At 41.6% G+C, this 22,421-nt stretch overlaps 1 protein-coding gene across 1 annotated transcript in view; it reads left to right on the plus strand.

The window, feature by feature from the left end:
* The window catches only part of PSMD1 (proteasome 26S subunit, non-ATPase 1), a 113,395-nt gene that overhangs the window by 68,709 nt on the left and 22,265 nt on the right, over positions 1–22,421 (plus strand). The window contains exons 17-19 of the mRNA XM_030574634.1: positions 6,348–6,462; positions 9,421–9,537; positions 21,696–21,798. Coding sequence (XP_030430494.1) covers positions 6,348–6,462; positions 9,421–9,537; positions 21,696–21,798 — 335 coding nt within the window. The remainder of the gene's footprint in view (positions 1–6,347; positions 6,463–9,420; positions 9,538–21,695; positions 21,799–22,421) is intronic.

Raw genomic sequence — 22,421 nt, forward strand, 5'->3', positions numbered from 1 at the left:
CTCTCGTCCCTGGGAGTGCTGAGGAATACCACATTTTTTGCTCCTCTGAATAATGTTTTTGGGCACATTCAATGCCATGCTTAGTTGCTAATGGATTTATCTGTTTCCAGGAGACTAGCATCTCTAGGAACTAATGAGATAATAGTTCAAATGGACCAGGCTCTTTGGATGATGAAGTTAAAGAGCCTGTTCTATGCTCTCTCTGTTCTGGCCCCACGTTTCAGTAAAGTCTCAAAATCCTTAGCTGCGTGAACTGTTTGTTTTTCTTCAGAGGTTTTCAGAGGAACTAACTGGTGAGTAAAACTAATAACATATCAGCCATTTTGTTCTGTTGAGAATCCTTTTTTGCTGTCCTGGTAGACTCTCTTAAATCTTTTTTGAAAAAGGTTTTGTTTATTGCTCATAACATGAGCCAATTTGAGACATGGAGACTGAAGTCTTTTGTTCGCAGAAGAGATACCAAAGCTGTAAAATCTTTCCTGACCACGTCTTCTTGAAATTTGTCTCTACCCTACCCTAGTGGGGTCAGCTGCTGGGCTGGGCCCATTCAGAGTCTGGCCTTTCTACTAAGATAGTCAACAAAGAGGGACCAATTGTGTTGGTGTGTTTTGGCATATGGACACTGATTCACCAAGATCTGAGCTTCATTTTCCAATGAGGAACCATTGAGCAGCCATTAGATGGTAATAAGCGCAAGTCATAGATTCGTAACTGGTGTTCTAGAGCTGGAAGGTTCTGTATTGCAGGACTTATTCTTTGAGTCCACTTGGCAGGTGATGCAGGAACAATTTTCAGCTATCTGCCATGACCCAAATAAGATTTCAGTCATTTCCTTTTTACTAAGGAAGTTAACTCTTGTAGGAGAAATGCTAAACCCTGGATTTAGCCTTAGAGAGGTAAAGCGCTTTCCAGTTCACTTTTTAAAATACTTGTGTAATTTTTTTCCTATAGGGATTTGATAGGAATAGAGACGGAAGTCTGTGGGAAAGTTTGTGATGTGCCGTGCTTAATTTGTGCCAGGGCTTGCCAGGCTTGGCAGTTCATAGCCCTGGCACCTTTGGGCTTGGCATGTCAGCGAGCCCCAGCATATCTTTCATTACAAATTACGCAAAGGAGGTGTGGCTGCATTTGAAAATATAAGTTGCTGGCATTGAAAGCTGTCTTGTGTTCGATTCATGGGGGGAATTTCATAAGAAAACTGTATCAGATGTTGACAAAGTATTCTAGCATGGCCAGATTCTGTATTGATGAAGTGAAAATCTTTGGACTGCAGAAGAAATGTTATGCTGCACTGAAGTCTTAGTCTGCATTTAACGGATGTGTCCTTGAGTAAGCATACATTTAAGAGGGCTCCATGGTTTTATTAAATGGCTTTACTTGATAAGCTATGTATTAATTCAGCAGATTTGTTCCAATAGTGGGCAACGATGTGGCTTCCTTTGGGATGTTTATTCTTTTAACTGGTTAGTTAGAGCAATATCTGCTAGTGCTGTTAAAGTGACAATTTTATTTAAATGGTCAGGCTATGCAAGACAAAACTTTAATTTGTTTAAAAAACGGTTTCTGGCATTCGCTTTTGCAAAAGCCATGTTCATATTTGTTAGAAACAGAAGGAAGGAACCCAGATAATTCAATTTAAGAATAAATATTTAATGTCTTTCTAAAATATATGTTCTAGTTTAATCACACATTACAGTGCAGGAATTACTGAATGAAATTCAGTGTATGGCCTGTGTTGTGTAGGAGATCAGATGATATGATCATAATGGTCCCTTCTGGCATTAAAATCTATCAAGTATCTGTTTTCAGATTTTTTTTCCCCTCTAAAAGCTGTAGTGCAAAATTGAATCCTCATTGAGATTTCTACCCACTGAATCTCAAGATCTTATCCTGGTGTGTCATGTTGATTTCCATGTGTAAGATTTAGACTTGATTCAAGTCTGGTTGTTACTTGTTAGTCTTTTAGATTTTCATCTAATCACGTTGGAAAATGGTGTTGTGTTTTGTAAATGGCACTAAACATGGCCACCATTTTGTCCCATATCAAAATGAGCCTGAATCTTTATGATAAACCTTAGAACAGTGGTCCCCAAACTTTTTACCTTGTGCCCCCTTTTGCCCCTGTCCACACCCGCACCCCCACCCCACCCCCTGGAGCCGGGTCTGGCAGTGGGCCTGTGGCTCCGGGAGGGGAGGGACGCAGACAGGAATCAAGGGACTGAGGCTGGGGACCATAGCTGGGGGTGGCGGCAGGAGTAGAGCCTCGACTGGGGGCCTCAGCCTGCAGCCTGGGGCCAGGAGCAGAGTTGGATAGTGGTTCTTGCCCACCCCTTGTGGGGGCTGGCCCAGGCCCCAGCCATGCCCCCAGAACATCCATCCATGCTCCCTTAGGGGGGGCGCGCTCCACAATTTGGGGATCTCTGCCTTAGACTGTTGTAAGTCTGTTACCCACAGAGAGACTGACAAGTGTTACTCGTTAAGCACTGGTGCTAAAATCTGTCCTCCAACATCACAGTGCTCTTCTTTTGTCAAAGCAGTTTTATAGAACCTTGTTTCATAGTTTAGGCCATCAGCTCATCCTCCTGTCTCCAGGCTTCCACCTTTTAGCTCTTCGGAGGATGGGAAAAAGTGATAGAGACTCTACTGTGGAGCAAACTGGATTATTGAAAAGAAATGAACAAGGAGTACTTGTGGCACCTTAGAGACTAACACATTTATTTGGGCATAAACTTTTGTGGGCTAAAATCCACTTCATCAGATGCATGCAGTGGAAAATACAGTAGGAAGATACATATATATCTATATAGATATAGATATAGATTTCTCTCTCTCTCTCTCTTTTTACACACACCACACACACACACACACACACACACACACACACACACACACACACACACACACACACACACACACACACACCATGAAAAAATGGTTGTTGCCGTACTAAGTGTAACAGACTCATCAGTTGCGGTGGACTGATATCAGCAGGAGAAAAAAAACTTTTGTAGTGATAATCAGGATGGCCCATTTCCAACAGCTGACAAGAAGGTCTGAGTAACAGTATGGGGAAAATTAGCATGGGGAAATAGTTTTTACTTTGTGTAATGACCCATCCATTCCCAGCCTTTATTCAAGCCTGATTTAATGGTGTACAGTTTGCAAATTAATTCCAATTCTGCAGTTTCTCGTTGGAGTCTGTTTTTGGAGTTTTTTTTCTTGGAGTATTGTGACTTTTAGGTCTGTAGTTGAGTGACCAGGGAGGATGAAGTATTCTCTGACTGGTTTTTGAATGTTATAATTCTTGATGTCTGATTTGTGTCCATTTATTCTTTTACATAGAGATTGTCCTGTTTGGCCAATGTACATGGCAGAGGGGCATTGCTAGCACATGATGGCATGTCACATTGGTAGATGTGCAGGTGAATGAGCCTCTGATGGTGTGGCTGATACCTAATCACATCAGCAGAGTAGATATGCATGCAAATAATTCACAATTTGATTTGAGGAAGCTGGTCTGTACTGAGAGCTCCTGTTACTAAGAGAGAATGCTTTTCCCCTGCATGTCTAGTAATGTGAGACAGTTTATCCAAAGAGTAAATATTTGTATCAGTTTAGTTGCTAATATTTTTTCCTTAATCAGACAGGTATATTTAGCTTTGCACATTTCAAGTATTTGGAAAATACCATCAGACTTCATTACTGACTGTTTCACATTTTGTTTTCCAAAAGTGGGTCAACATACAACCACCCATGATAGCATTTGACTACTTTAATAATGGGCTATAGATGAAAGCATTCCAAACAATTGTCAGAAGTCATTTTAATTGTTGTAGATCTGTCTGAGAGTTCTATAATAAATTGGTTGAAACCAATCCCAAATTTTTAGTAGCAGGCTATCCTAGAACATCTAGCTCTGAAGCATTTGTCATTGAACTCAGGTTCAGAAAACCAGGTTTCACAGCATGATTAATGCATGTGGCTGTTGATGCTAGCAAAATGTATAATCGTATCTTTGCCAAAAATGTTTTTCTGTACTTTGGCTTGCAGTCTGCCTGTTGAACTTTTGTTGAAGTAAAGCAAACACAAAGGTGTTAAGAACGTTAGTATACCAGCCTAAATGGTCTGCACAGCTGAATGCTTAGGCTCATTTATTAAAGGATTAGTCATTCCCTGTCTTCACAACAGGTCATTTTTTAAAGACACTGTCAGTGTTTGAGCTGTTGTTTGAGCTAAAAGATAAGTCATTTTGTGTGTTCTTATAATTTATATAGTCCTCACACCTACTGCTAGCTTGCAAGGAAGGATCCAGCGCTGTTCCCTTAACTGACCCTGAGCTCTTCCTCCCTCTATTTACATTCTCAGTCAAGGTTGCATGTTTGGGACAATGAGCTCCCAGTCTGACAAACTTGAGTCATTCTCCTTTTGTTGGGTTTTCTTCTCAACTGTTGTCATTGCTTTTCCAAAAGAGCTGGACTAGGTCATCTCTGTGCTGTCTATAGATTTCAGTGAGGGAGTCTTGAAACAGAATGGGATATTGCTGGAAGGGGAAGTGATTTATGTGGCTATGTAGAGGGGGCGTGCACTTGCTCAGAATTCATGGCTTTCCCTCTGAATTATGAGAGCCAACCATCTTATCCCCATACAACTACTTGCTGCCATTACTGTTGGGTAGTTGAGAGGCCTATTAAGATGAGCGGCTTCAACAGCATTAAAAGCAGAAATGGCAGGCAACAGGAGATGTTAGTTGGCAGTGGGAGGCAACAGAGGGGGTGGATGAGGGAGTTTTGATGAAGATAGCAATGAGGGCTGTTGGGAGAATTTGCGAGGGGAAAGTTAGCAGCACAGAATAGCAGAGTAGAAGCTCTTTGTGTGTCTGTAGAACAGTGAATTTGGGACCTGGTCATGTAGTGATTTAACTATGGTCAGTGAAGTCAGTCCTGTACAGAACAGAGGAAGACACAGTTGCCACTCCCAGACGTTAGGTGTACATTAAAATTTTAAAAAAAATGTTGAATTGTAAATTGTCCTTTTGTTCTGGCGGCTCACCTGGCTCATTGTTTGATCTGGATGTCTTGATGGAATGCTGACCTTTTAAATATTCTAGATGTCATGTATTAGTTGTGTGCAAACATTAATCCTTGCAAATCCCCTGTGAGGTAGTTTTCTATCCCCGTTTTTCAGAGAGATGAAGTGACTAGCCAAAGGTCACACACTGAGTCAAAACCAAAAACTAGAACCCAGGCATTTCTGGCTCACCTCCTGGTCAAATTATTAGATACTGCTGCCTCTTAATAGAAACTGGGTTATATTGCATGATGTTAAATCTGGGTTTAAAATTACAGGCATCCATACAAAGAGCAGTTGAGAATGGAAGGTGTCGTGAGATGTGCCTAGATAGTACAGTGATGGGCACTATAGAAATATCTAGATGGCTGCAGTAACTGAACTATGACCCAAAGCTTCCCTTCCCTCTCTTTCAGAAACACGTAGGTGCTAACTGCTCTCAATATATTGCCATTATCAGTAGCATTGTCAAGCAAGCTATATTTAAAAGATTAGCCTTGACAAATGTGAGTGGATTTGTAGTGCTTGTGAGTTCTGAACTTTGGTTGTGAAGAGAATGCTGTCTCCTTTTGAATGGAGAGAGTTCACTTCGGTAGGCTCACTTTGAAGAACTTCTGCTTTTCTAGCCTGAACTGTTAAAACAAGCAGTTCACAGTACTTTGAAGAATTGTATATGTCTCTCGGATTAATTGAAGAATAAAATAGGATCTGTAAATACAGGAGAGAAATTAATATCCCCACAACTAAGAGTGGCTTGTGAGCTGCTTCACAGGTATTAAATATTCACAGCCCTTTCATTGCCACAGGCTCTATTCCACTGTAGTGAATTGACAGGCCTGGCCGACTGCTAGCATATTTGAAAGGAGCTGGCTCTGTACCATTTTTAATCTTCAGGTGTCAACTGACTGAGACAAAGTACTGAATGGATTAATGGATTCTGCACTTCTTTCCCCTAGAAGCAATCTTGTGCTGCTATTGCCACTGGTGTGTGGGTTTGAGGGACGAAGCACTCTAATCATTTTCAAGAAACTCTTATCAGTTATCTATAAACCGTTACCAATGGGACTTGTGTGTGTCATCTGCTGTGCACAATAGAGCACTTTGCAGAGGGAAGTTCACAGGACATGCCTGTCCGTATCTAGCACAGTAATATAGTTTATTCAGAAAGGCACCATGTGCAAATTATATGGAAGGAGGATGTATTTTTTCAGTATAGTCAAGTAAAACCCCTAAATTCTCAAATGAGATAATAATCTGAGCTATTCTTTGTCTTTCCCTAGGACTCCTGAACAGTGTCCCAGTGTAGTTTCTTTGCTGTCAGAAAGCTACAACCCACATGTGCGTTATGGGGCTGCCATGGCTCTGGGCATCTGCTGTGCTGGCACAGGAAATAAGGTAAGGACAAAAAGCCAATAATCGCTACTCCCAGGCTCTTTCTGCTTTCTTTCCTTCTACAGATACATTCATGAAAAGTATCACAGAAACAGAGTGTTATTTCGCGCACATGGTCTTCCAGCCAGTTGGAGTATGTCAGCATTTCTTCAGCTTCTGTGCTTTATTGCATTGAGTGAAGCAATCTTTTTTTCTGATTATAGGAAGAGCAAGTAGATGAGGCAGAACAAAATACATTTGTTCACAATTTCCACCCTCTTAGAGTTTGTCTACAGTAAAGGGTTTTTTAACTCTAGTTCATTGCCAATTAACTTGTTGGGTTGCATGTTTGTACATGTCTGGATATGTCAGTCATTTGTTCCAAGACACAAACATTTGTGGTTTACGCCAGAGTTTGACCTTTTTTGGCTCCCATTTTTTATTTTTTAGCACTGAGGGGGAAAACCAAAATCGTATGTATTATCCTGACACTCTTTTCCATGTTTCATAATCAGCACGATAGCCACATAGCAAAGTCAAATTGCAAAAATGAAGTTTCCTCGAACATTTTGCACTTTAAATGCTTGCACATGGAGAGTTCTTTTTCTTAGGGGAGCAAGCACTATGTATAGTGTTTAGCTGTCACAGTAGGTGGGGAATAGTTAGGAAATAAAACTTTACTTACTGCTACTAAATTTTAACTGATCAGATTAGCAGATTTCAGTCTGGTGTGGTACAAGGTTTTTCTGGTGGATCATAAAGATCAAGAACTTCATCTGTGGTTTCCAGTTTTATGCCCATCTCCACAACACCCACAACCCTCCTGCCGCTTCCCAGACTTACTAAAAATCCATTCCTAGATTCTTATATGTTCCTGTACACTCATGAATACAACACCTATTTGAAGTTCACACAGTTATGACATTCTCTGTCTGCACTCATAAACTGACTTGTATGTAGCCTGAAAGCAAATTGGAAGCCATATTTTCTTCCAAGTTACTGTTTGCACATGGAATATGGCTTTGAGGAACTAATGTTCATTGATATGCTGCATCTGAAAAGTTAATTTAATGGAAATGCTCTTAGTCATACAATCCACATCTGTTTTATTTCCAGATAGTTTATATGATCAAGATAATAGAACCCGTTTGGCCAAGATTCTGTGCTTTATTTTTATTTCTTAAATAAAGAACTGAAGCATCTGTTTATGTTACAATGTGTCTTCTGGGGCTTATAGCAGCATGTTTTAAAGGCTAAGTTAATGCCTCATAACTTGAGAGATTGGAAATGAAGTTAAGCTTTTTGTTAGGCTGAAGGACACTTCCATCATGCATATTTTATAAATAGCGTTGAACACATACAATGTTACTGTGAGGCACAAATGAATACAGGTAAGAAGACAAAGCACAGCCTTTTAAAAGTAAACTGCGTGGATTCAGAAAGTTCACATGGCAAAAAGTAGGTCTGATGTTGCAATGTAATACCTAGAAATGGTTCTTGGCATTAATATTCTGGTTAAAGTCAAGTTGATGTTGTCAGTTTTTCTGATGTATTCCTAGGAAATGTCGAGCCTGGTGGGGACATTGCCAGTATGGAAGCCCTGCACAAGACATAGTTAAAACAGGATGGAATCCAGTTTACAATCAGAAGATTGTAGTGCAGTAATTAAGTTGTAAAGTAATTTGATGTTTACCTAGAGCAGGGTGGAGTCCTAGGAATGTTTATAAACAAACTAGGTATTACTAGCAGCTATTTGCTTTCTGTGTTTCTGCATTCACCTGGATGAATTCCTTTCTGAAAGACATCCCCAGAATATTGCAGAATGCCCCATAGATGCCTCTGTGGGATCTATCCCATGAGACCTATGGACATACAAGTAGTTATGACACTTTTTTTTTCTGTTTAGTTTTACTCTTGCTCTTGAAGAGCTCTGTTGAAAATATAATTTTGATTTGTAGTAACTGTTTTTTTTAGTAAGCAATTAGAAGAGTATTTTAAAGGATGACTTACAAAGTGGCTGAGCTCCTGTGGATAGAGATTAAAGGTGTATATGGCGCTCAGTTTTCCAACATACCAAATTGACACCTACTTTACAGAAAGGAACAAGAGTGCTGGGTATCCATAAGCAGCATACATACAATAGATTCTCTCTTCTGGACAGTTCTTGTTTCTGTACGTAATTCACGTGCAATGCTGAAATACTTGTTGATCCATGCTTTTGAGCTTAGTGACTCATCTATTGTATGTCATGTTGGCTTTACACTAGTAACTGTCAAAGAATTTTCTGACTTCAAACCATGGAATCTAAAGAAAGCAATTATAAGTTCTGAAGCAGCATATTGGTCTTCAAAACATAGATCCACCAAATCTGTATATCTGTGGAGATAGCACAACTTTTATTAGAAGTGAGCTATGTTCTTACTTAGAATTAAAAGCTTTGTGGTCTAGTGGATAAAACATAGGACTGGGAGTTAGGAGACCTATGTTGTATTACTGGCTCTGCTGTTGACTCACTGTATAACCTTCGGCAAATAATTTGACACCTCTGTGCCTGTTACGCCTTGGGTAAAATGAAGGTAACATTTACTTACCTCTGTGCTTGCTAGAAAGGGAAGTAGTGTATAAGTCAGGTGAGAGCAAGATATATAAGTACAAAGTATGGTATTTTGATCATTATTGTCAATAATTCTAACCTGCCAAATACTTTTCACATTTCTGCTTGCAACAAATACAGATTTTGGTCATTCTGGCATTGTTTTGTTCAGCAAATTCCTCTAAGTCTCTAACTCCGAGCAGAAGTCCCCTAGTGTGAGTGCACATTTCTGTAAAAATTTGCTGAGTGATGGGCAAAATATAAATAATATAGTAAACTGCACCTCATTGCCACCTTGCTGATGGGCCTAATTCAATAACCCTTCATTAGACTGACTGAAACCTGCTGTTTGAAAAGTAGTAAGCTTAATTTGTGTATTTGGTTTTTAGGAAGCAATTAATTTGCTTGAGCCAATGACAAATGATCCTGTGAACTACGTGCGTCAAGGAGCTCTGATTGCATCTGCCCTTATAATGATTCAACAGACTGAGATCACCTGTCCAAAGGTGAGTGATGGGTTATCCATCAGCTGGTATGGTGAGAAATGGCCTAGGGTGGTGGTAACGTTTCAGGGATCAGTGTGCTAGGCCCTGTAGGTACCCATAGTAAGAGAGGGTCTGTGCCTCGAAGAGCTCATGATTGCAAGAGCAAAATTTAGAATAGTGCAAACTCCTGGCACGATAGAGCATGCACTTTTGAATGGGAGATAGACACTGACTTGCACCGGTCAGGTAAACTGTCACGGTTTTAGCTGTTGGTGTTTTATAAGTAAATCTACATTTGCTCAAAAAAATTGGAAACCCTGGATAAGGGGATGAAAGCGAGATTGGAATTGCTAGCGGACACATGCATAGCATGTGTGAACATATTTTCTTCTCTTCTTTAGTAAAGAGATTTTTGTTAAGTATTATTTGTTCGATTTAGTACTGGGTAACATTTGATGTACCTGCTCTCAGGGGAAGTCCTGTTATGTGCATAGTTGTAGCTCTGCTTCTGCTGTGGCTTGTCCTTCAGTTTCGCTTGGGACAATAGTTGCTGCAACTTCTTAGGCCAACAAAAAAGAGTGAACTCATTTTTTTCAAAAACGAGCTTTCTCACTGTGAAGGCAAATGGGTTAATATGCACTCGTAGTTTTTAAAACTCGATTGCCTGTGAATACGACAGGTAATATTATGCAAACTGCTGCGTAGACTAAAATCCGCATTAGCAGAATCAGACACTGACAACTTGGAGCTCCCACATTTGGTCAGCCCAGAGAGGTACTGACGCAGCAGGCCTTTGTTGGTTATACTGTATGCTGCTAAAACATCGCTGCCTTGTGCATGGTAACTTTCAATGGCATTGTTTTGCAGTGTAGTTGAACGTCTGAAAAAATCATCCTTTTATTGGCTTTTTTTTTTTTTAATTGCACTTAGTTGCTGAGAAAGCAGAATGCTTTTTCTGGAAGAAACACACATTTAATGGTGGGGTCAGGGAGAATAACTAGTTCCAAGGGAAATTTCACAAAGACAAGGGGTGTTTTTATATTTTCAAGCTCTTCTGTGTGAGTCTGCTGGGGATTGTGTAGATCAGGGGTCAGCAACCTTTCAGAAGTGCTGTGCCAAGTCTTCATTTATTCACTCTAATTTAAGGTTTCGCATGCCAGTCATACATTTTAACATTTTTAGAAGGTCTCTTTCTATGTCTATAATATAGAACTAAACTATTGTTGTATGTAAAGTAAATAAGGTTTTAAAAATGTTTAAGAAGCTTCATTTAAAATTAAATTAAAATGCAGAGCCCCCCAGACCAGTGGCCAGGACCCAAGTAGTGTGAGTGCCACTAAAAATCAGCTCGCGTGCCGCCTTCGGCATGCATGTCATAGGTTGCTTACCCCTGGTGTAGATTTTGCTGGTAGACATTGCTAGTGTCCTAACACTATTACAAAAAAACACTTGGGTTTCGTTTGGAAGAGACTGAAGGTGCTTTATATCACTGCTGAAATTCTGCTAGATTATTCAGTGGAAAAATTAAGTTCTAGCAAATCCTCATATCCTATGAGACCAAATAATATGAAGTAAATGTTTCTCTACGATGGAAATAAACTCAGGAAAGGAAAAGTTTAGATAGGATAAAGCAATCTGTAACTCTAGTGGAAGAATGAGCTAGAGGTCAGGGTTCTAGTTCAGGGACTTAAGAGACCTGCTCTGCCATAGACTTCTTGTGTGATCTTGGGCAAATCATATAGCCTCTGGGTGCCTCAGTTCCCCCTCTGAGGATGATAATGCTTTCCTACCTCACAGAATATTGTGAGGATAAATACATTAAAGATTGTGCAGCACTCAGATACTGTGGTGATAGGGGCTAGATAATTACCTCAGAGAGATTTTGCATATGAACTACCTACTGAGTCCATTTGTAATGCTATCAAGTTTTGAGCGGTGTTATGCAAAACACTTCGGTGAGTATCCAAAAAAAAGTGCAGCCAGGGAAATAACTTGCAAAATTAGATGTTTTTTAGGGTTAATGAAAATTGGAAGACTTCTTTACAAAAATGGGACTGAAAACTCAGACTATAGAGGTGCATACCCAGATGCTCTTCCCAAGGTTCACAAAACACAGTTGGCCAGGCAGATGGAGGATGAGAGGCATAAAGCTGGGGTTGAGTGGTTTATAAAACAAGCAGGGGTACCATGTGACCATTATATTTTTAAAAAGTGAAGTTTATTTTACAAGCCAACATTTATGAATTTTCGGTGACATACTTTAGATGTAGATGGTAATTTAATTGGCCATGAATAGAGGGTGTAGTGGGGCGACTGCCCCACTCCATGAGAAAAAGGGCCAGAGCAGTCCAGAGAGGCTGCACAGACCAGCAGCCAATCAGCAAAGGCCTGTGGAGAGCCAATCAAAGTGGGGCTGGGCCCTATATAAAGGCTGCCTAGCAAAGGAGAGGGCAGTCTCTTCCTGACTAGCAAGGGAGGAGGACTGGCTTTTGAGGGAAAGAGGTAGCACGTTGGACAGAGCTGTGCTGGGCAGGCTCAGGGGAGCAGAGGAGAGCTCTGCCCCAGTTACCTGCCAGGCTTCAGCCCCTGCTAAAAAGGGTCGAGAAGGTGCACGGGGCCAAAGGTGAAGTGGCCCAGGGAAGATAGGTGGACAAGAGGGGAGAGAAGGAGGGCACAGAGAGACTGCTGCTAGAGGGTCCCTGGGTTGGTATCCAGAGTAGTATGTGGGCCTGGGTCCCCCCGTTCTCCCCCCGCCCCCAGCACTGCACCTGGCCACAGAGAGGAGTGTGCCCGAGACAGACTGCAACTTGCCCTGAGGTGAGGGGCTAGACTTTGGGGTTGTGGTTGGCCACTGGGGCAGGTGCAAGCTGAAGGACTTCTGTTAATCCCCCTTCCCCCCCCCCGAATGGGGTGAGAATGGAATAGTGAGCGCTGCCAGAGAGCAGTGTCCTGAAGCAGACGCCGCTGAGCAGGGAACAACGCGGATCCTAAACCAGCAGAGCAGACAACGGGTGAGACACCACACGCAGAGGGCGCTCCACAGCTGACGAGCTAATTCCCGGAGCAACCTGCAAGAGGCACCAGCAGTGGTGAGTCCTGACCCTGTTACAGAGGAGTAAGGGATGCAAGCAGGACCAAGACACTTCAAAATAACAAGTGCTCCCTGAAATCATCAGCTAATTTATAAACAAAACCCAAAGTGGATCAGCTTCACCCTTCTTCAAGGAAGAAGTTCAGCCAAAGGTCCCGGCAGCCCTTGCTGCTAATCAGACAACTATTCTAGGAGTGCAACCAGAGTTGGCCTTCATGAAAGATTAAGTGGTTTCTCCTTATGAAACCACTGAATGACATTTAAAGGAACATTTCCTGACAGATGTAATAAATTGTGGAATGGCCTACTAAAGGAAATGAGTGGAAGTCTTGTGTATTATAGGAAACTATCCTGCATTGCCAGGGAGGTGGACTAGATGTCTTAGTATTTCATATCTCTAATTTTTATGGTTCCAGGGTAATGGGAATAAGAATTCTCTGTAGTTTAGCCGGATGCACTGGGGTTACATTGTCAATTAAGAATTTATTATCCTTGGAAAACTTGTTCAGTGCGGTTTACCAGTCTAAAGAGAGATTCTTTGGATCAGATATTAAAGATCAGAGTTCAAAGGGTGGCACCAGCTGTTGGATTATTGTGGTGCATTTTATTTTGTTTAGATTCTTATACTGCACTCATAGTTAACGTGTGAGAGCACCCCCATTTCTATTCAAGCAGCTAAACATACGCCAGACATTTGGGCAGGGCTTCAGTTAGGGTTTGCAGAGGTAGACTCGATTGAGTTGTCAAGAACCTAAAAATAAGGTCTTTTGTTAATTGTTGTGAGTACATGCAGACGCTTTTGTATAAGAGATGGAGTTTTAATACATATGACATACTCTAAAACTTTTCTGCCAGTATCAGTAAGAGCCCTTCTGACTACATTTAAAAAAAAACAACAACCTTGAAATGTTTCATGGGAGAAAGTAGGAATAATTTCACAACCAGCTGTGACTGTAAGAGTTTGGGCTAGAATATTATTAGTAATAAACCAATGTGACTACTATTTGAGTAGCTGTGATGTTACTTTTTTTTATATGCCCCAAGATTTACATGTAGACTTGTATATACTGAGAAAGAGATGCATAGATCTTATGAATGAATGACAGTGTGGTTCATAATAGGATATACAGTTCATCTGATGGGTGAACGATTAATCAGCTGAATTTTGCCTTAGTGTCTCACAAGTCTAATTTATGAAGAGCGTGCATCCTAGTGAAAGATGAGTTGCGGTGTTGGTCTATTAGGTAGATTTAAGTGCAGGGGTAATGAAAGCGAATGTTGGGTTTAGCTTTGCTAGACTGTAGAGCCAGAGTAACTTGCAGCATGGAAAAACTACTCTCCTAGTAGCTTTCTGACAATAAGTTTTTGGTTGCTCCTAAAGGCCAATTCAAAATTCAAGGATGGGAAGGAGCTGAGAGACACGGGCCTGGGTTTTTGTTTTTGTTTTTAAATCTGGGAGGAGACAGCCCAACAATGTACAATCTTGTATAAAGTCTAAGAGCTGAAAAACGTGTGTGTGTCTCCGTCCATCCTTCCCACTGTAGGGGTGCATTCAAGACCAGAGTTTTTTTTGAATAGCAGAGTCTATCAGGGTGCTCCATATCCTAGGACATAAGGGCATGGCAGCTGTGATCCTCCCTCAGTTCACTCGTAGCTAGGCTGACCAGGTAGCAAGTGTGAAAAATCAGGATTGGGGTGGGTGATAATAGGCACCTTGTAGTGGACCCTCGCTCACCCCAGAGGAGGGAGGCCACTCTGTCTGGTCTTGTTTGGCCAGAACCAGAGTCCACAGGAAAGTCTAGAGTCCACAATAGGGCTGGGCAACACACAGTCCCTGTCAGGCATTAGCCTGATCTGGCAACTCAAGCTGCTGGCCCTTAAACCGAGTCTATAAGTGGGCTGGGGCCTGGCAGGTCATAACAAAACAGTCTCGGGGCTGGCTCCTCCTTTGTTAAATGAGTGCATCTGACTGGTTAATTATCCCCTGTTGTTTGGAACTTAATGATTGTTATGAATTATTTTTTCCCCTCATCTCCCTCTCAGTGCTGCTTACAAACAATATTTTGTTAGTCTTGAAGTTTTAAGCCATCAACATATCTCAAAAGCAATCATCTTTTTACACTATTAGTAGAATGGGGCAAATCAGATTTTTTTTTTTTAAACCAAGAATTCTAGGGCTGTGTATTCAAACTTTACAGAGCGCCACTTCTGTTTGTCATTGCATGAAACCTACTTTTTCACTTACCCATGAGATTAGATTAAATTCTGTTTTGGAAGTTGAGACTGCAATAGTATATAGCCATATCTGCACAATTTATAGTTTGTCTCCTTTAATGTTTGTGCTGTTAGTTTTATGACCCATTCCATCTCGTGGGGAGGAAACAAATCTATCACCTAAACACATGCATAAAGCTGTCTCTAATAACCCCAACAACAAACTCTTAGATGATCACTGTTTCTATCTCTGCATGGGACAGAGTCCTCTTTGAGTGGGAGGGGAGGCCGCCTAATGGAAATATAAATTATGAGAGCATCGTGTGCATTCTTCTGGCAAGTGGACTTCAGTAGTTTAAATAAAATCTTGGCTTTGTTGGACTTCTCTGGAAGTTACAAACTACATAGCAAACATTGTGCAAAACTGAGAAGGTTTCTTTGGAGTCCAAACTTGAATTTTTCCTCCTTGCTGGGAGAAGATGCCTTTTTAAACTCTACCGTTATGTATAAGTGTAAAGACCCAAACTAGCTGTATACCAGCACAGCACAGAACTCCACTTCTCAGTTTGTCTTGCATGAAATCCACCTTCTCACTTAACCAGGAAGGCAGCAGGAATGGCTTATTTTGTGAAACACAACCTTACACTATAGGTGCAATGAGAACATTGCAATACAGATATGTGACAACTTCTTTATATGTGTTAGTAACCGGCAAGGCTGGTTAGGAAAGCAAAGGGGGAGAAACACTACCAGAAAGTTGAAAATGAACCATTTCATCTAGTCTTGCATCAAGCAAAATGTCAGAGTTCTGTGTGTTGTTCTTGTGTTCGAAGCATGTGTCCTCAGGTATGTGAGCCTGGGTTATTTCCTCAGCATTTCCAATATTGCTTGTTGATAGTTTAGCTGTCAGTGAAATGATGGCCTATAGTTTTGGCCTTTTTTAATGATCAAGATGGTAAATCGTTGTATATTACTACCAGAGATTAAATGAGTCACTGCTCAAATGTTTTGGGTTACTTCCAGGGGAACACGAAATAAATTTTGAGCAGACTTTTCTAAATACTATAAAACTTGAAAGTGCCGAGAAATACTACAGGGGTGAGAAACAAGGCTTTAAAAAAATTATTTATTAACTGTCATGTGCTGCTCATTGTGACATCTGAGAACATGATTTGAATTGAAAACAAGGAACAGATTGAAGTAAATTGCCCTCAATAGCCAGCACCTACCTACCTCATTGTACTGCTCCAGTCCATCCTGAGAGAAACCTCACCAGCAGGAGTCTGTCAGTCTTTGACCAGACAGATGTAACTGCTCTGTGACGGTCTGCCAACTCTTGACCTTGTAGATCTACAGCTGGGAACCTCTGACTGAAAACACCCTGATGGAGTCCTGCTGTCACGTGTTCATATCTAGGAACTGCCAGCAAAAGTGCCTCAACCCAAATATTACTGAAGATGACCATGCACGTAAACTGTCAGATCAGCTCTTGGATAAATAATTTTGGGTAAATATCACCCCTGGAATTTACCCATGGCCAGAATGACTACCACTGCAGGAGTCAATGTCTTGCATTTCAGATAGTAAACAGCATAACAGCTTGATCTGAAATAGTTTCATTCTAGCTATTAGACATTAATTAATTAACATCTGCTCTGTTCCACACAGGCCATATTGTTTCACATGGCGGTCTGGTATAAGTGGCCTGATAAAGTTAGTGACAGCAAGATGACTTTTATTCTAGTTTGGTTCCTTGCTCTCCTCATGCCATGGCTGACCCTGTTGGACCAGCACTGCTCCTGTGATGACATTGCTCACAGGTTCTTGGTTCAGGCTCAGTGTTAATACATTTGATTCGTATGTTCTAGTTCATTAAAAGAAGTGTATTTAATGTGTGTGTCAGCAGCAAACCATCTACAGATAGTTTGTGACTAAGGTTTGCTGGGCTTTGATGCACAGCCGGAAGCTAATAACTTCCTGCCCCTGCCCCAAGATCTGCCTCTCATTTCCCAAACCAGCCCTTTCTGGCCTGTATACAGAGGCACTTCACTGTCAGACTTCAGACGCCAGTGTGAACATTAGCAGTTCTGCTGAATGTCTCTTTGCTTCATGCAGTGTCTGTTTCTCTGAAGATTTGATTACTGTGTAAATTCCAGATTACAGCCCATGTGGCTAGCAATTTTGCAGAGCTTTATAGCAACTGTCATTTTTTAAAAATAATCTGAACCCAAAAAACAGGGCCCAGAGCCACAGGAATGAGATGATAATACTGCATACGAGAGGCAATCTAATATTCAAACTAATGTCTTCAACATACTGTTCTGCTCCGTTTTCTGTAGTTCTGTATATGTCCCTGTATGTTTGAGATAGCGCTGAAAGAGGCCAAAACTAGTGCTTGCTGCTTCCTTTTGAAAACATTTGTTCGCTTTGTCCCACTGAATGCCATTGAAGCCATATTTCATATAATTGAAAACCAAGGATAGATTCCAAAGGAGACAGCTGTTAAGACCCACACTACCTCAGATCCTGTGACGAGGAAGAGCAATTAGAAATATTACACTAAATGCAAATGGCTGTCTTTTTGCAGGGCACGAGAGATCTGGCATCATAAACGTGAGTCAAAGCATTTATATTTAAAAAAAAAAAAGATTTCTAAGCCCTGGTACACGACTTTACATTTATAAAACTCATGATAGCATAAAAAAATTAAATAAAACATAAAATAGAGGGGATTTTTTGGTCCAAGGTATCTTAAATACTGAGAGTACATTGTGTGTATGTGTTTAATGTATATATAAATTTTTAAATTGCTTCCTTGTTTTAGCATTCACAGCCTTAAGGAAGATTACGTCCTTTCATGTTTTTTTTTTAAAAAACAATTCTCAGTATGAGGGGGAATTGGCCGAGGAAGAATCTTATTAACAAGAACTTGGCTTGACTTACTGTTCTCTTGGAAAGAGTGAATAACAAGAGTAATTGCATCCTACTGAAGTCTCTACCTTCTATCCTTCCTAAGAAATGTTTTGTTGTTCAGCTGCATTGCCCTTTGTTTAAAGATGGCTGATCTGTCACTCCTCGGTTACCAGGGAAGGCTCCAGGCACCAGCACGCCAAGTGCGTGCCTGGGGTAGCAAGCCACTGGGGGCACTCTGCCGGTCACCACGAGGGCGGCAGGCAGGTTGCCTTTGGCGGCTTGCCTGCAGAGAGTCCGCTGGTCCCACGGCTTCAGTGGACCTCCCGCAGGCATGCCGCCAAATTCGCGGGACCAGGGACCTCCCACAGGCAAGCCGCCGAAGGCAGCCTACCTGCCATTCTTGGGGCGGCAAAATACCTAGAGCCGCCCCTGTCGGTTACAAGTGTAATGTGTGTTGAGAACAAAAGAAAAGTAATGATGGCTGTTACATGTGTGTTGAAGAAGTGGTGGTTACGAATGGGTGTGTCCTTCACCATGATGATGGTCTAGAGCAGGGGTTCTCAACCTTTTTCTTTCTGAGGCCCCCCAACATGCTATAAAATCTCCACGGCCCATCTGTGCCACAATAACTGGTTTTCTGCATATAAAAGCCAGGGCTGGTGTTAAGAGGTAGCAAGCTGGGCAGTTGCCTGGGGCCCCATGCCACAGGGGTCCCTGCAAAGCTACATTGCTCAGGCATTGGTGTCAGCCCCGGGTGGTGGGGCTCAGGGCCCCGGGCTTCAGCCCCATGTAATGGGGTTTTGGCTTTCTGTCTTGGGCCCAAGTGAGTCTAATGCTGGCCCTGGTTGGTGGACCCCTTGAAACTTGCCCAGACCCCTTGTTGAGAACCTCCAGGGGATATGCAGAGATCAATCCTGGGTATATCAACCCAGTTCTATAACAGGCTACGTAAAAAGCACTACTGAAGTCAGTACAAACTAAAATTTCTACAAAGACTTGTTTATACTGCTGTATATGCTACACACTGTAATGTAAGTACAATATTTATATTCCAATTGATTTATTTTATAATTAGATGGTAAAAATGAGCAAGCAAGCAAATTTTTTCAGTAATAGTGTGCTGTGATGCTTTTTGTATTTTTATGTCTCATTTTGTAAGCAAGCAGTTTTTAAGTGAGGTGAAACTTGCCAGGGGCAGGGGTATGCAAGACACATCAGACTCCTGAAAGGGGTACAGTCGTCTGGAAAGTTTGAGAGCCAATGGTCTAGAGCTCCTCCTCCAGATTAAGTGCGGTGACTTCTAAAAGAGCTGATTGCTATTATAACCGGAATTAATTGTCAGAAGGGCAAGGAAAGAGGACGGGGTACAGTGCACTTTTCCTTTAAGGCAGCTGTGATTCAGACAGCACAGTGCGTTTTTTCTGTCTGAGAAAAACCTTTTTATATGGAACACTACACTGGCTAAGGCACAGTTTCCAAACCAAAGCATGACCCATCCACCGTCACTCACTAAACTTTAAAATGAGCTGGCCTGAACCAATTTTAAAACTAGCTCAGGTAACATGGATTTAGTTCCAGTGTAGCTGGGGGCTTCTGTAGACTTTCAGAAATAGTAACTGAAAGAAAACAAATATTTGTTTGGATAGAATCCCATTTCCTTTGTAAGTATCAGTGGATCAGCAGTGTTGAGAGACAGCGTGTCATGTTTGGAAAGAAACCCTGGATAATTCCACAGTTCTCTAACTATAGTTTTTCCCCAACAGCTTCTTAATACCTCTAGTCCAGAATTTGCACCATGAAGTGTAGTGGAGAAATCATTTGCTATCAGTTTGGAACAAAAGATTGATTCCTTTTAGCTCTGAAGTCTGGTGTTTCCAGTTTCACATGGTGTTTTGAGCCTCCTGTGAATATTTTTACTATAAAGTCTAGCAATATTTTATGGTAAAGTATCTCTTAGATTCCAGTCCTCTCCTGATCCTCACCCACTACGATTGTTTTCTTCCAACCTTGTTGAATCTTGATCTAATAAAATGTAATTCCTAACACTGTTTGCTGGTTCGTTGACTTCAGGACTTTTCAGACTAAGGTCAGAAGGGACCATTGTGATCATAAAGTCTGAGTCGTGTTAGTGGTCTTTCTATTGGTGGAACAATCTTTCTTTAGAAATTTTTTTTCTCATAGGATGCAGGTGGGGAATCTAATAGTCTGAACTCACTACTAGGAGCCAGGACCCCCTTACTTCTTATCATACTTGTGGCACTTCATATTCTGGTCTTCACTAGACAAGGAAATAGAGATACTGATTGCAACAATTACTCTTGACCTTGCACCATTCAGTATATCCACATAGCTGTCTTGATGCACTCCCATCCAGTACACATTCTGCCCATGGTTTCACTAATGTATAATGGGTCTCCTGAAGAACTGTTGCTGGGAGCAAGGAAATTTGATAACTTCAAAACACGAAGCAGTGCGTCGTGAGATGGAGCGAGGAGGCACTGGCTGAACTAGTGTGGTTCCAGTGCTTGAGGTCTCCTGTACACTGCACAGAAACTACGATTGTACATTGTTCCCCAATCAGGCGCACCTGAGCTGAAATCCTTGTTCCAAGTCTTACCAACAATTTTGTTCTAGTAATTGTTGGCTATAAAATACCTAAGAAGGCAGCTGTGGGTGGAAGATGAGCCGTTGAATGTTGTAATTTCCATGACATGGGACATTGTGAAAAACTTGTTCCATTTCAAAAGGAAGAAAAACAGAAATTTCAGGATCTCTGCAGAATGAAAATCTGAAAAAAGTCATTTTAAATACTCACTCATTGTTTTGTTTCCAAAATTCCAAGCTCTCAGGCTCCCAGCTCCCCATTAGCCCTATCCCAAAGCAGGGAGCCTGGAAACTCTGAGAGCCCCCAGGCTTTCCAGGTTCGTAGTGCCGAGCAGGGAGTCTGGAAGACCTGGGATCTCCAGACCTGGAGCAATCCTCATGGCAGGGTTGCCTCAGAGCCAGGGGTCCTGGAAGCCCAGGCTCCCGAGCAGCCGGCCGGGTGTGCTGGCAGAAAGCAAGGCTAGGTTTTGTCAGAACACTGCCTATGTTTATAGGAAGTTCCTTGAAACAATTTTTTGTGGAGCATTTTAGTTTCAACAAACCGGCATTTTCCATCAAAAACTGGTTTTGCTGGAAAACTCCTGACCTGCTCCAGCCACAGTGTGTCTTATGAGCAGGCTCAAGGTGTTCCAAGCAATGGCATGCTGCTCGGCCCTTTTGCTTACTTGCAGGCATGAATACTGTGTGTCAGCAGAGATACAGGGGTCTCTTTCAAACACTCATCAATGGGGGCAAGGTTACTGATTGGTCTGGACTGTTCTCTGGAGAAGGCAGCCCTCTAGGAAAATGTTTAATGGTACTGGGAAGTATGTTATGGCAGGAAGTGATCATCAACTCTTGATAGAGTTTTAAAACTGCATTTAAAACACGGAAATCTCACGGCGGATCGGCTGTTGTTTCAGGCTGCCTCCACAGTAGCTTTACTGCCTTAGCAGATATATCTGCCCACTTACCTGCAGCTGTAGTGAGTACCTGGAAAGAGGACTTGGGAATTACCAACAGCAAAATGAACCATGGGGCAAGAAGCCTGCTCAAACCACCTTCTAGTCATGTCTGGGATGATGGAAGGTTTTTTTTGATGATTCCTTTTCAGTCCCTGGGGATGGTGGGCATAGATATAGTTTGGGAGGGCCTATTGCAGAAACAGGAGATGAAGAGAAACTGGTGCTACCATCAGATGTCCTATCTCCTCTGGAGATAAATAAAAGAATCCTAGTTGTTTGACTTGCCTCTTTCTAGTGTGATTGAATGTGATTGAACCCCTACAGAGGCAAGACTTCCTGTTTTCTTTGGCTAACTTTTCTGTTACTTGTGTGAATCAATATTTTAACCTCCCGTTTTCTTTCTCCTTTTACAGGTCAGCCAGTTCAGACAGCTCTATTCCAAAGTCATTAATGATAAGCATGATGATGTTATGGCCAAGTTTGGAGCAATCCTGGCCCAGGGCATCTTGGATGCAGGTAACTTCCCTTGTATTAAAGCAGTTAAAAGTTCTAAAATTTTGATCAGGGCCGCCGGCAGTGTTCTGTGTCTCTTGAAGCCAATGGTGAAAAAGATTTGGAAGCCTGGAGCGCTGGATAATCTAGAGCTATTCATCATTACATGGGAGTTTCACAGGTAGAGGTTTATCACAAAGGGTCTGATAGTTACAGGAGTATCAGAGTGTCCACAAACCCATTTTCAGGGGGTTTCACCTGACTGCAAAAATAAAACCTCTGTGACACAATCTCACAGTAAAACTGTTCCAGACTTTAAAGGTAATCCTTTTCCAGATTTCTGCCCAAAGTGTCATTTTCCTTTGAATCAATTTGTCATCCAAAGCCTTGATTTACAGTACGTAAGTGGTGTTTATATGTGGCTTCCTTTCTATTGTAAGTAGTTTCTCCACAAGTCAGTTTGGAAACCTTGCGGTATTTGTCTCTCAGCTTTCTTCGGGTTCTGTGTTAAATTATTTTTTAACCCCATTAGTGAGCATGTTTCCTCATTGTTGGGGAAAAGGTTCAGAGAAGGAAGCACAGTTAATTGTATCAGCATTATTGCAGAAAAGTCAAAGCTATTGTCATCAAAGGGCATCTGCTTCTTA

The sequence above is a fragment of the Gopherus evgoodei genome, chromosome 9, assembly GCF_007399415.2.
Source record: "Gopherus evgoodei ecotype Sinaloan lineage chromosome 9, rGopEvg1_v1.p, whole genome shotgun sequence".
Lineage (NCBI taxonomy): Eukaryota > Metazoa > Chordata > Testudines > Testudinidae > Gopherus > Gopherus evgoodei.